The sequence below is a fragment of the Schistocerca americana genome, chromosome 8, assembly GCF_021461395.2.
Source record: "Schistocerca americana isolate TAMUIC-IGC-003095 chromosome 8, iqSchAmer2.1, whole genome shotgun sequence".
NCBI lineage: Eukaryota > Metazoa > Arthropoda > Insecta > Orthoptera > Acrididae > Schistocerca > Schistocerca americana.
Window position 1 is genome coordinate 523,005,290 of NC_060126.1, and position 15,098 is coordinate 523,020,387.

General features: G+C 44.5%; 1 protein-coding gene across 1 annotated transcript in view; it reads right to left on the reverse strand.

Annotated features, from left to right (window-relative positions):
- Positions 1 to 673: 673 nt before the first annotated feature.
- Positions 674 to 15,098, reverse strand: part of LOC124545959 (glucose dehydrogenase [FAD, quinone]-like) — a 116,143-nt gene continuing 101,718 nt past the window's right edge. The window contains exons 9-13 of the mRNA XM_047124922.1: positions 12,025 to 12,317; positions 10,772 to 10,843; positions 2,694 to 2,890; positions 1,506 to 1,621; positions 674 to 1,091 (exon numbers count right to left, since the gene is read on the reverse strand). Of these exons, the coding sequence (XP_046980878.1) occupies positions 674 to 1,091; positions 1,506 to 1,621; positions 2,694 to 2,890; positions 10,772 to 10,843; positions 12,025 to 12,317 (1,096 nt within the window). The remainder of the gene's footprint in view (positions 1,092 to 1,505; positions 1,622 to 2,693; positions 2,891 to 10,771; positions 10,844 to 12,024; positions 12,318 to 15,098) is intronic.

The window sequence follows — 15,098 nt, forward strand, 5'->3', positions numbered from 1 at the left end:
CGACTTCATTCGTGAGGTAGTGCGAGAGTAGTAGCCCATTTCTTCCAGCAGCTCTTTTAGGTATACTGGGTCCATAATGAAAGGGAGTTGGCTGAAGAAGACCTTCAACGTCTACACCAGCTCCGAAGAGCCCTCCTTCTTCACGGTGACCCCTTTGTAGCCTTCGACCGAGTATGTGGCAATTTTGCACCAAGTTGTGCAGCTGCCCTTCACGATACACTTCATCTTTGAACGTTTTGAAGGCTCCCACAAACTGTACGATGACGGGCAGTGGCGGATGCGTCTTCTTCCGGTGCCGATATTCCGTCTCCCGCCTTCATCGGTGAGGTCGGCGCCTGTGGCGCTGCGTTTCGTGCTGGTGGTGGCCGCGTCCGCGTCAGCTGGGCGCTTTCGCGAGGTTGGCTCCACTTCCATCCTCTAAGCTGCCGGTGTTCCCCTGGTACGAGGCCTGGCAGTAGGGCAAGGCCCTCCTGGAGCGGTGCAGGTGGCGAGCTCTGCCGCAGTGTGCTGCCCTTGGCGGCCGCGGGCCGGCAGACAGTCGTCGTTGCGTGCGAAGCGGAAACTCGGTCCGCAGCGCTGCTCGTAGTTGTGGGGCAGGGTGCAGGTGGTCCTCCTACACCCAGTGCGTGCGCTACAGCGTGCAGGGGAAGCCCCCGTCTGCAGAATAAGCGCGCTACCTCTGCAGTGTTGCGCCTTTCTTTCCGAGTCGTAAAGTCGTAGATGGCGGACGATCCAGTCCAGTAGTGCCGTTCTTCTCATTCTCCGAGTCTCTGCACCGGTCCACCGTAGGCAGCGGGTAGGGTGAGGCCTCCAACAGAGCAAGCTCTGCTGAGCGGAGGTCCACCGCACTACTCGCTGCTGCATCCGAAGCAACGGCCGCATGACGACTGCTCGAGGACAGACCAGCAGCCACCTCCAAGTCCGACGGCTGCTGCTGGTCGGTCACGGGTGGAGGGCGGGCTGCGTGGCGGCGCCGGTAGGGCCAGCTCTGCCGCGCGGCCACCCGCCACCTCCTTCGCTTCTTCGCAACGGTCCGCGCTCGAAGCCATATCAGCGCTGATGTTTCTACTGAGAAATGACTCGGAATGGCGCTGCATGTGTACCAGGGCTTCCTCATTACTTCTAAATATTGTTGCAATTAGATTTTTACGTTGGTAAAGGATTCACATTCCATTCTGTCGTTCCCTCGTTTTATTCGATAAACGATCAGTCCATTGCTATCTCATGCGCAACAACACTGGCACCGTGCTGTATGGCGCAATGTCTAATACACTGGAAAGTCACTCGGGGCCAGAAATTTGCAAAATCATAAACTTCTATCCATAACTATGGTTACAGTGGTTTTCTCGAGTGACTGAGGATGAATGTAGTGTAGCTTGTTCTAGCAAAAGCACAGCTCTGATTTCGTCACGAGCTTTGCCTGATAAGGTTACTACTCAGCCTGAAAGAACACTAATGAGATAGGACTCAAAATCCTACTGAAAGAAGTAGCTCTCACCACATACCTGTTGTTGTTTTGATCTTCAAGAATTTGCCTGAAGTTCCTCTTCATACGTAGAGGCAGCGAGCGCACGATCTTTTCCTTCACAACTTTCCTTTTTAGGCTATGTGGCGAGGTAGCCTGCACACAGTGAAGACGTATCTGGTACAAAAAGTGACAGAATAGGGTATGAGGAGGCGGAAGAGAGGAGCATTAGGTGGGGTTTAAGCCGAGCATCCTAACTGTCACCGAAGCCGTTCAACATGTACGGAGATGGACTGATACGTAGGGCAACAGACGTCGCAAGATGCATTGTAATCGTAGGAGAAAGGATGAAGACCGTAGAATACGCGAATGACCAAAGAGAGCTGGCGGGATCAGAAGAAGAGTTACAGCAGGTGTTTAAGAGCATTGCAAGAACGGGCGAGAAATATGCGACAGTATAAATATAGTAAGGCGGAAGTATGAAACTAAGCAAGAAGTGAGCGCCAGTTAACGCATTCTTAGACGGAAAAGAATGAACAAGTAAAATCCTTACTGTATGGGAAGTTTAACGACATGGAACGGAAGCTGTACAGAAGAAATAAGGAGGAGGATATCTATGGGAAGGAGGAGATTTGGAAAGGTGAATCATTTACTGACATCTAGAACAATTCCAGTGAAAGCGAGGAAACGATTTGCTGTACGTAGTGTCTACCATTCTACAGCAGTGAATCATGGGCAGTTGAAAACAGAGAAGAAAGATATTTAGGAAGTTTTCAATGTCTATAGCTGAAAGTGAAGTGGAGTGACAGACTAGCAATGAAGAAGTAATGAAGAAAATAGGGATGGACTGAAAGAATTAACAATGTAGAAAATAAGAGAATAAAGATGATTTTTGGAAGTGATCAGAAAGAGGTAAAAATCTTGGTTGGAGCATATACTGCGTAGGAATTGTCCACAACAAAGAATTACAGGGGGAAAAGTGGAAGGAATGCGAGAAACACGTAGGAACAGAATTGGAATGATGGACGACATTAGAAATAGAAGAACATACAATCAGATGAAGGAAGACGCTCAGAACAGGACACAATGCAGAACCTCCTGTTGAAATGTGTCATAAGGCATATATACTAAAGAAGGAGGAGAAGAAGTGACATCCTGAAGGACAGATAGGAAAGTGAGGTGTGCAGTGGAATTCCCAAACACACAAGGATTGGAGCAGGTCACGGACGCAAGGTGGAAAGCGGGGGCAGCCACCTGGCGGAGAGCCTCCCGTATCGCTCGATCGGCCGCGGCCCGCTGTTGAGGTGGCGGCCGTTCCGCCGGCCGCACTGCGCGGCTTTCTCCGCTGGAGTCCGGCCTTCGTCCCGGGCGTGGGCGTCGGGGCCGGTGCCGCCAGCAGCCGCCGGCAGTCGCGCCCACACTCAACTAAGAAAGTTGCGCGGCTGTCATATGATGCTAGCGTCGAGTAGTAGGCTGGTTGGTTGACTTGCAGGAGTGGACCAAACACCGAGGTCATCGGAAATCAGGATGGCCAGACGCGAGTTTGAACCCTCGTTCTTCCGAATGCGAGTCCTGTGTGCTAACAACTGCGCCACCTCGTCCCGTCATCGAGCAGTCTGCATAGCGATGCCGAGAACAAGACAGAGCAGTCCGCGTGCAAAGGCGTGTAGATAGCTATTTTTCCTCGCCCAGCACAGTAGTGGAATAGTACAGAAAATTCATCACACTGGTATGAGGTACCCTCTACCATTCGTTACACAGTGGCTTGTGAGTATATATACAGATTGTTCCAAGGTCTTTGTGACGTAAGTCCAGGAATGATAGGCCACGTCATGATGAGCAGCTTCACTTGGAACCAAAGTGTTTGCTGATACTTCCCAGCGGCGCCGGGTGTCCTTTAGTATTCGCGGGCTTAGGAACGACGAGATTTCACCGAACTAGCAGGGACTGGCAGCCTACTAACTGCCCCAGTAAACTGATAGATTTTCAACAAGATAACCATAAGAATCAGTGCCTCAAAGCCAGTGGTTCCCAACCTTTCTTAACCCTTTAACCCTGAATACAATCACGTATTACCTAGTCCTCCCCCCCCCCCCCCCCCGCCTACCCCCCCCCCTCCCCCATGTCACCACCATTAACATCAGCCCACAAGTAAACTTTACGATGCAAGAGAATTTTCTTTGATCACTTTCATTTTTAAAATGACGAAAGGTAAATGATATTTAGTTGTTGTAGTTGTTTTATTAAACCTCGAACTAATGAGTCCCGGAGACAGTTTGTACTGCTTATTTCTAACAACTTCTTTTATGAAATTATGAGGCAATTCGCAGTACGTTGCAAGTGCTTCATACAAATCCTTCTCAGAAAGAAAAACTAACCACTCACATTGAGGATAGACACTTGTTACAAAACATATTTCCTCAGCACCACTCCCCACCCTGAGGCATCTGCTTCACCCACACCCTGCATCTACATTTAAAATCATCCAAGTTAAAGTCTGTGCACAATACGCATATCTGATGTTTGTAAAACACTTGTGGACTTCTTACTTCTGAACTGGCAACAATTGGAAGTCTTCAGTCTACGAATGCATTTTCTCTGACCACTGCTACTACTAATAATAATAGTACAGTGTAGGCCCTAAAGCAGTTAGTAACCATTACATAGTTACTGTTGTGTTGTGCTGCCAATTAATTCGTTTATTGTTGCGATGTGAATAATGAAGTAATTTCTGTCTATAGCAGACTATACCTGTAACACGGAGAAGTCATTTCCATGAATATTTAAGAATTTTGAAGTATACGTTTCCATTTTTCTGTCATAGAAGCATGGTACGAAGTACGTTTGAAACAGGTGGACTATTTGAGGAAGATCTCGTCCATACGTTTGCTTCACAAGTTGAAACCACTACACTGTGTCACACATTAATGATAGTATTCGAAAAAATGTAATTATCCATAAATTATGTAGTAAGCACCGTCATCTTATGAAATACTCGTAATAGTAACTGTCCTTTAAAAATAATTTAGTTTCGCGATCAGTGCACTACTGAACTTTTTGTTTTTTCCCCTTAGAAAATTACGTTTTACTATTCTGGCTCTGCTCTAAGCGGAGAAAGATATTTTAGAACAGAATCAAAAACTCTGATGTTGCTCAACCTGCCGCCTTTGACGCGGAGGAAATGACGGGATGCTGGGCAACACACACTGCAAACAGACGCCGCAGGCAGCCTACACCCTGCCGTCTCCCAGGGGCAGAATCAGTCTTAAACGACGCCTAGCGTCCACGTGAAGTGCCAGCGTACATTTTGTCTCTATCAACAGTTGTACCTGTACCCCATGACTTTATCGCAAAGTAGCGGTTCTAGGCGCTCAGTCCGGAACCGCGCGGCTGCTACGGTCGCAGGTTCGAATCCTGCCTCGGGCATGGATGTGTGTGATGTCCTTAGCTTAATTAGGTTTAAGTAGTTCTAAGTTCTAGGGGACTGATGACCACAGATGTTAAGTCCCATAGTGCTCAGAGCCATTTGTACCATTTTTTATAGCAAAGAATTTGAAATACCCTGTTCAGATGTAGAAGAACATAAGTTTTGCCTCTGTTATCTTTGAAAATGCTGATTCTCTGATGGTCTTACTCGTTATTAATGTAATTGCAGCTAACTAACGTACGTCTGCTAATCGTTACTGTTGTCGTTATTGTAACTGCAGCTAAGTGACGTATGTCCGCTACAAAAATTATGGCCCACCCAATCTCGTACACCCTCTTCATTGAGATCCTCTACTGAATCTATTACGATGAACTGCATTTCTTACAGCAAAAAGTTAAGACTTTTTTTCTGTTACCAGTATTTACGAGTCTTCTGACATACTACACTCTTCCAGTATATTTCTAAGACTTCCATCAGTCTCATAATTCAGGATTCTGATGCTTAGTGTAACTCCTTTGATATTTATTCTCAGTCTGCAATTAGCTTCATTTAATACTTTGTTCAACCATCGGTTTAAGGTTTTCATACTGATTTGTTTATGATTTGTCTGTATATAGCATAGTATATACTTTCTCTAACGACATTACGAAACGTAGTGGCGAAGTAGACTCTGACTCAGGAGGACGACGCTTCAGATCCGCGTCCAGACGTCCAGATCTATCGCTAAGTCATTTAACCCAAGTCTCAGAACGGTTTCTTTGAAACGGAACAGTCGATCTTCTTCCCTACCCTTGCCCTGTCGAAGGAATGATGAACGCTAATCTTTCTTTCTTTCTTTCCTCCTCCTCCTCATCCTCCTTCTCCTCCTTCTTCTTCTGCTCTCTACTCTCTCTTTCTCTCTCTCTCTCTCTCTCTAGCTCTCTCTAGCTCTCTCTCTCTCTCTCTCTCTCTCTCTCTCTCTCTCTCTCTCTGTTTCTTCCTTAAAAAAAAAGTAGCATGTAAAATAACTGCTCATTGTATTGTGTGCTTTTATTTTTTCGCCCGCATCTCGTGGTCGTGCGGTAGTGTTCTCGCTTCCCACGCCCGGGTTCCCGGGTTCGATTCCCGGCGGGGTCAGGGATTTTCTCTGCCTCGTGATGGCTGGGTGTTGTGTGCTGTCCTTAGGTTAGTTAGGTTTAATTAGTTCTAAGTTCTAGGGGACTGATGACCATAGATGTTAAGTCCCATAGTGCTCAGAGCCATTTGAACCATTTTTTTTATTTTTTATTTTATGAAATGTTTGTTTTTGTTTACAGACTTTTAGAATCATTTTCTTTGGCAACAAGATAGATTTCTCTTTTTCAGATGTCATTTTCCGCCAATAATGGGATACAGTTTGTATACTTATTTGTCTAAATATTTCAAAGGCGCGTGAAATGCGAGACATTTCTAAGAGAGCGTCTGTTTGTTGCGTCTTGTTGACAAGATGAGATTTACGTATCTGGAGGATTGCCAGTTCTGTCGTATAAAATTCCTAAAGACGTCGTTAGGCAGTCTAGGTAAATTGTCTGCTAGATTATAAACGCCTTTTTTCCCCACAAACTGTAGAGTATGGTAGTTACAGACCGTAAGTCGTTAATGCTTTTGCATTGAGTGGGCTGTCACATAAACGTCATTCAGTATCTCCGTTTTCCTTCTGTAAATCCCATTTATGCTTCACGTTGCCTTTGGCACTTACAACTCAGTCGTATTATCTCCACGATGTATGTAGAACTCTTACTACTTTTAGTTCTTCGTTTCTTGTGATCGTTCCAAAAATATGGCAATACGAAAATTACAAAGCCACGGACGTTCTCAGATGTTTTAAGTTCACATTTACTTCTTTTTGTCTAACCTTCAGTTAAAACGGTACAAAGATACGAAGCGTACTCTCAAACATAAGGTATGCAAAAAGTTACAACCGTTACGATATTTACGTCCACAATACTTCTGATCACGTTCGCTACAGAATATAAGTATTAGAGGATACAGTGTGTGAAATTCGCAGACGGAAAGTATAAGCACGTTTACATGTAATCCTTTATTGAGCAGGATACAAGGCACTGAGAGGAAACATCGAAGAAAGCAAACAGCAGAAATGAGTATTCGACATTCGATTTAGGATACCAAAAAGCAGATCATTTCCGAAATGAAGATACAAGATTCAGGTTACCTGTTAAGAACATTCTGGAAGAAACTGAAGCACATCAGATAAAATGGCTAAATCGTGTCGAAAGAGCGGACGATAACAGACATCCTAAAATACTGTGATGTATAGATACAAGTCCCAGGGAAACGAGATTCAGGTAGACCACAGAAAATATGGACTAGTTTTGAGATCTTTAAAGACGGAACAGTCTCAGCAAGGCTAATTCTTGTGGGATGACGAAAGATTACGTAATGACTGGATTCAAAAATTTAACGCGGCGGATTATTTTGAATTAGTTGCATTAATTTTTGCACCTCGAATTACAGACTGTGGAGTCATTTTCCAGTTCTTCATGATATGATTATTTATTATGGAAAAATAATCCAGGAGATTCATTTACTGCACAGTGCTGGTGTATCTCGCTTCGGCGCTCAGGCATTGCGCGGCTCCAAGTGGTAGCCATCTCCCTTGAGTGCTTCGGATGGCCGTAAGTATAATGTGAATAACTGCACAGAAGTTCTCTTAACTCTTGGTTTCGCTTCGGGTGATGTTATAAGAAAACCCTTTGATTCAGGAAAAAAACAATTACTGCAGAAAGATTTGTAACATCACAGAATACTGTGAAATATGACTGCTGCAACTGTTCCTGACCACATTTTCACACAGAAGGAATATATTCACAAACATTTCGAATACCTGACGAATCCGAAGGACAACAGAATTCCAAACGCTGTGCTTCACTCGCTGATTTGTAGTTTCCTTAGTGCATTAACATCGGTTTGTAAATTTTACACGATGGAGTTTGTAAGACGCCTGGCCGTCTAACGTGAATTATTTAGCTTGTGCATTGTATGAATTGAACTGTAGAAGTTGGGCATCAAAAGGACTGCTAACGGAGTTACTGTGCAAATAATAAACATTTGTGGACTTCGTTCTTAAACGCTGCCTGCATTAATGCTAAACTGTTTATGACTCATATGCGTTTCTATTTTAAGCTGCTTTCCATAAATTTACAAATTTTCACGTCACAGCACCCTGGACAATCCCGTTACGCTTAGTGTAACTAGAAATTGCTTCGGATCTACAATCCAAGCTTGTTAAACACAGTTTGTGAAATTACTTTCTAAATCGAAAAGTACGACTAGCACAATTAATTTATAGTTGTGTGCTTGTTATTTTTTGCCACAACCTTGTACTTCACGTTCAAATATCTTCTATACGGTCCCAGGCACATATGAGGCGGATCCAAATGTAACGAGAATTGTTCTGTTGTAGTTGGTAGAACAATAGTTCCGAATTCTCCCGCTAGGTGCATTCACTAGACACCATTTTGTATCAGTTGCCCTAGCAGCATCGGTGAGTAAACGTTACGTGGTTAGTACAGCTGTTTTTGCAAGCACTGCTTTACGTGTTCGGCAGACATTAAATACAAACGTACTAGCATCATGTTCTGTTTTCTGTTAGGGGAACCAGCAGCAGAAACGTCACAATGCTTCAGCGGTTTATGGGGAGAAAGCTCTGAGCCATGCAAAAGCTATCGAGCAGTTCTCTCGTTTTAAGAATGATCAAATGTCAAGTGAAGAGGAAGCACGACCGAAACATCCCTAGTCTTCCAGAACGGACGAAAACATTGACAATACACGTATTGCGATCATTTTTGATTCTCGTAGAACAATGGATGAATTAGCGGAAATAACTGGAATATCCTGCAGTTCATGCCAAATAATTCTTGATGAAGATCTGAAGATGAAATGTGTTGCAGCAAAATTCGTCCCGCCTGTGCTTTCTGAAGACCAGAGAGCCAATCGTTTGCACATGTGCCGGAAACTGAAAGAACAGTCAGAAACTGATCCGGGTTTTGACGCAAAAGTCATAACGAGCGACGAATCCTAGTGTTACGGATACGACGTGAAAACCGAGCAAGAATCCAGCCAGCGGAAGATTCCTTCATCACCAAGACCAAAGAAAGCAATGCCGGTGAGATCCCTTGTGAAAACAATGTTGGTTTGTCTTTTTTGACCTCAGGGGGATCGTCCACCATGAATTATTTTTCCCTGGAATGCTGCTGCCAACGAATATTGCTGTCATGAAGTGCTAAAGCAATTACCTGAAGGAGTCATAAAAAAATGACCCGCACTGTGGGAATCAGGAGATTGACTTTTGCACAACGACAATGCCCCTGCACACGTAGCATTCAGTGTCAAGCAGATTTTGAAAAAAAAAAAAGACAACGGTTCCTCACTCACCTTGCTTGCTGGACGTGGTCTCTTGTGACCTTTTTCTGTTCCCAAGATTGAAAAGAAACCTGAAAGGTAAGTATTTGCAACACGTAGAAGTAGTGAAAATAAATCGTTGGAGGCATTAAATTGTATAAGTTCAGGAGACTTTAAAAACTATTTCTATCAATGGAAAAAATGTTGGAAAACGCGTATTATGTCTGTTGGACACTACTTTCAAGGTGTTAAAAGTTTTAAAATGTTTCGTCAAATACACGAGTTTTTGGAAAATGATTCTCGTTATTTTTGCGTCCCTCCCCCTCGTACGTGGAAACTGGATTGTCATTGTTGTGCTGGTAATCTATGTACTAGTTGCCTTCATTTTCCGTTTACTTTTCCTTTTTTCTTTCCATCGTTGGAAAGGTGTTACATCTTGCACTGCTAGGAATTCATTATTTCCATTCGTGTTATTTATACTAACAGCTCTGCACAGGCTGTACCCATTTTCTTTACAGTGAGTTCCAAATTGGAACTAAGTGCCATGAGTTTTTCCTACTACACAAACAATGCCCACTCTTGACGCCAAAACGAGAATATGAATACAAAGTAAAGACTTAATATAATATTAATAATTTCAAATTATAAGTAAATGAAAAGCAGGGATATCGTAAGGAGACGATAAATTATTTACTACTTGTACAGAAACCATCGGCAGCTACAAGAGCCGAAGGACATGAAACGGAGCAGTTGTTTGGAAGGGAGTGAGATAGGTTTATAGACTATTCCCACTGTGAATGACTACATTGAGCAAACAGTAAAGGAAACCAAAGAAAAATATGGAACGGAATGGACAGTGTCTTGAAAATAAGAATATGAAATGAACATCAACAGAGGTAGAACAAAGGTGACGGGACGTAGTCGAGGTAATCAGGCGCTACTCAGGGAATTAGATTTGTAAACAACACATTAAAAGTAATAGAGGAGTTTTGCTATTTTGGCGGTAAAATAACTGATGATGAGCGAAGTACAGAGCATATAAAATGTAGACTGGCAGTGGCAAGAAGAGCATTTCTGAAGAATAGATTGTTAATATCGCATTTAAATTTAAGTCTTAGGAAGTCTTTTCTGATGGTATTTTAACAGGCACCAAGCGAATAGAAGCTTTTGAAATGTGGTGCTACAGAAGAATACTGAAGATTAGATGGGCAGATCGTGTAACTAATGAGCAAGTACTGAATAGAATTGGGGAGAAAAGAAATTTGTGGTATTAGTCGACTAAAATTTGAGAGAATTCGTTCTGCGACATCAAGGAATCACCAATGTGGTATTGTCGGGTGCGAGTGAGGGGTAAAAACTGGAGACAAAGAGGGGAATTGAATATGGAGGTTCGAGTGGATGTAGGTTGGAGTAGTTATTCGGAGATAAAGAGGCTTGCATAGGATACAGAAGCGTGGAGAGCTGCATCAAACCAGTCTTCAGACTTGAGACTGCAACACCGCCGCCGCCGCCGCCGCCGCCAACACCACTACCACCACCACCACCACCACCACCACCACCACCAATAACAACTACAACAACAACAAAGACTACGTAATTGTAATGGCTCATCTTTATTCCGAATTTCAGTATAATGATTGCAAAAGTTCGAAGTAGATGTGTAAATTTAGACGTAGATTAGTCCATTCCTGTTGATCGGCAAATAACGAAACTAGTAAGGTTCCTCAGTAACTCGTCATCATGTTGTTGTTCTTGTTGTGGTCTTCAGTCCTGAGACTGGTTTGGTGCAGCTCTCCATGTTACTCTATCCTGTGCAAGCTTCTTCATCTCGCAGTACTTACTGCAACCTACATCTTTCTGAATCTGCATAGTGTATTCATCTCTTGGTCTCCCTCTAAGATTTTTACTTTCCACGCTGCCCTCCAATGCTAAATTTCTGATCCCTTGATGCCTCAGAACATGTCCTACCAACCGGTCCCTTCTTCTTGTCAACTTGTGCCACAAACTCCTCTGCTCCCCAATCCTATTCAATACGTCCTCATTACTTATGTGATCTACCCATCTAATCTTCAGCATTCTTCTGCAGCACCACATTTCGAAAGCTTCTATTCTCTTTTTGTCTAAACTGTTTATCGTCCATGTTTCACTTCCATACATGGCTACACTCCATACAAATACTTTCAGAAACGACTTCCTGATACTTAAATCTATACTCGATGTTAACAAATTTCTCTTCTTCAGAAACGCTTTCTTTGCCATTGCCAGTCTACATTTGATATCCTTTCCGCTTCGACCATCATCAGTTATTTTGCTTCCCAAATAGTAAAACTCCTTTACTACTTTATCATATAACTTTATTTTTTTGTGAAACAACTGTTTATCTAAATTTGCACACAGGGTAAATGAATTTTGAATAAAATACTGATGATTGATGAATGACCTAAATCTTGTCACACTCGTCAGAATATCGATATCTGTTAGTGAGTTACACTTTGAATAACTTACCCGTTTCATTGAATGGTGTTACGGCAGGAACAACCTGCTTTTCAGTGTTCGCACAAAAATTAGTCGCAAATGTTTGGCGGACTGCCTACAGCCCGTTAGGCAAGGGCCGTCCCTCGCCGACACCGGAGGGTGACTGCCTGCCGCCCCCCCCCCCCCCCCCCCCGTGGCACTAGCCAGCTCGGCACTGTCACCTGTCCTGCGCCCAACAACAAATGACAGAAAGTGGGTGGGACAACGCTGTGGGCACTGCAGCGCAGTGCGACCTGCCCGAAGCATGACGTCAGCCGGCGGCAGCCGGCTGATTCTGAGCGGTGGCTCAGCGAGAGGGAAAGCTGGAGGCAGCAGGGATGAGCTGAGCTGAGCTGGCCCGTGTCGAGAAAGCCCGCCTTTACGCGGACGGTCCGCCGTGGCGCCGCCCGCCGCCCGCCGCCGGCAGGGAGTGGCTGCGCCGCCCCACGTGGGCCGCGCCTGAGCCCGGGGCTCAGGGGGCGGGGCGAGTCGAGTCTGTGACCGGCGACCACCGTCTCGTTTCCTAGTCTACTGTGGGCGCCTCAGCCGCTTATCTGTCATGTCCAGCTTGCGTACGATAGATCGGGATTACTGTAATCGTTCATAGTGGATTTTGGTCGGGGCCTGTTATGCTACTGAGTTTTGCATGACGGCAGGTACTTTCAAGACCGGCCGGAGAGAAATTCCTGAGTAGTCTTGGTGGAAAGAACTACGTTCCAGAGAAGTTCTTTTACTGGGAGCAGGATTTCGCCAATGACAACCTGAATTTTTGGTACTCGTGTTGACTGGCTGAAAGACCTGAGTACTGCAGCAGTTCCGTGGGGCTTGGAAAATCGATGAATCGGACGTAAGCCTTCGCCGGTGTAGGAAGCAAGTCTTGTGTTGCCTATGGAGTGGAGGAAATATTTTAGAGTGCTGAGTGTGGGGAGTCGAGAGTGACTGATCTTCAGTGATCGCCGAAGTCGTTCTTCAAGTACGGAAAGCTCAAGAGTTCACAAGCGCGTTTCCATCTTCGGATGCGAAATTTCTATTCGTCACGTTACATTCCACTGTCGAGTCTTGCGACTTAGCGCGTGAGCATGTGGTCAGGGCGCAGAGTTTATGTACCAGATAGTGGGGGATCTGGTAGCTAATAATGCGGCTTGGCCAAGTAATATGTCACATTCGTGCCTGTGAAAAGTTGAAGAGCAGTACGATATTGCAGCGCGTGTGTTGTTGAGAAGTACGATGCGATGCTCCTTCGGACAGGCATGCAGTATGAGTACATACGAAGTGTATGTACGAGTGCAGGCTGTAGGCGCATTCTTGACGACATATTGAAGTTTGCGCCGATAGCGTAATGGTACGGCAATCCCTAACATAGGCGGGAAATCGGGATTCAAGTGCTGGTCCGCCACAAATTTTCAGTGTCGTCATTTCATTATACGTCTGAGCGTTGTCCATATTCGCTATCGGGAATATACTTCATGTATTGAATAGTAGGGTTTTGTGTGACTTTGACCTGTTGGCATAACTGTTTTGTCCTGTTGAGATAAACAGCGGAAGACTATCATTGCTGGAGGCGATGTACAACTCTTAGGGATGTAAAGTTTCTGGTCCAGTGATCGGATTTCGGTATCTTTCAGAATTTAGTGATATAGATCATTTTTTTAGTTATCAATCCTCTAACAGGTTTGATGCAGCCCGCCACGAATTCCTCTGCTGTGCCAACTTCATCGTCTCGGACTAACACCTGCAACATACTTCCTCAATTATTTCCTGGGTGTGTTCCAATCTCTGTGTTCCTCTACGGCTTTTACCATCTGCAGCTCCCTCTACTACCATGGGAATCATTGCGTCATGTATCAACAGATTTCCTATCATCCTGTCCCTTCTTGTTGTCAGTGGTTTCGATACATTCCTTTCCTCGCCGATTCTACAGAGAACCTCCTCATACCTTTCCCTGTCAGCCGACCCAGTTTTCGACATTCGTTTGTATCAGTATATCTCAACACTTCGATTCTCATCTGTTAGGGTATTCCCACCACACTCCTTGATACACTACCATACAACCCTGTGCTCCAGACGTACATTGTATGAAATTTCGTCCTCAAATTGAGACCTATGTTTGATAAGAGTAGACTTCCATTGGCCAGGAATGCAACTTTTGCCAGTGGTGGTCTTCTTTTTATGTCGTTCTTGTTCCGTCCGTCCTGGGTTATTTTGCTTCCTAGGTAGCAGAACTCCTTAACGTTACCTACTTAGCGATCAGCAGTCCTGATGTTAAGTTTCTCGCTATTCTCATTTATGCTATTACTCGTTGCTTTCGTCTTTCTTCGACTTGTTCTCGGTCTATATCCTGTTCTCATTAGATGGTTCATTCCATTCAACACATCATGTAATTCTTCTTCACTTTCACTAAGGATAGCATCTCATCAGCGAATCTTAACATTTATATCCTTTCACCTTGAATTGTAATCCCATTCTTGAACCTTTCTTTTACTTCCGTCATGGCTCCTTCGGTGTATACTCGTAGATTGAACAGCACGGGCGAGATACTACATCCCTGTCTTAAATCGTTTTTAATCCAAGCATTTACTTCTTGGTCTTCCAGACTTATTGTTCCCTCCCAGTTTTTGTACATTTTGCATACGACCCGTCTTCCACTGTAGTTTACCCCTATTTTTCTCAGAATTTTGAACATCGTGCATCATTTGACGTTGTCGAAAGCTTCCTCTTGGTCGACAAATTCTGGGAACGTGTGTTGATTTTTCTTCAGCCTGGCTTTCACTGTCAACTGCAATGTCAGAACTGCCTCTCTGGTGCCTTTACCTTTCTTAAAGTCAAACTGATCATCATCTAACACATCCTCGATGTTCTTTTCCATCCTTCTCTTCAACAACTTGGATGCGCGACATGTTAAGCTCATTGTGCTGCAATTCTCGCACTTATCGGCTCTTGCAGTATTCGGAATTGTAGGGATGATGTTTTTCCGATAGTTTGGTAGTATGTTGGGCTTTCGTTATTCACTTTGGAATTGTGAGACGTTTAATTCTGTTTCACGGGTCAAAGCGAGAACGGTGACTTTTATTTAGAATGGTTTTGATAGAGGAGGAACGCAGAGAACTAGTCCAGGTCCGCCAGTAAACGGTTTTCAGTGAACCTGTAAGGCAGTACGTCGCGTAAATTATTCTCACGCGCCCCACACCGCAAAGTTAGTTTACAGGAACGAACAGACGTGGCTATCAGTGGGTGGATTCTGGCCGCGGCCGGGAATGGGACTCCGCCACCAAAGCTCCGAGGGCGAGGCGAGACCAAGGGATCGTCTTAAGC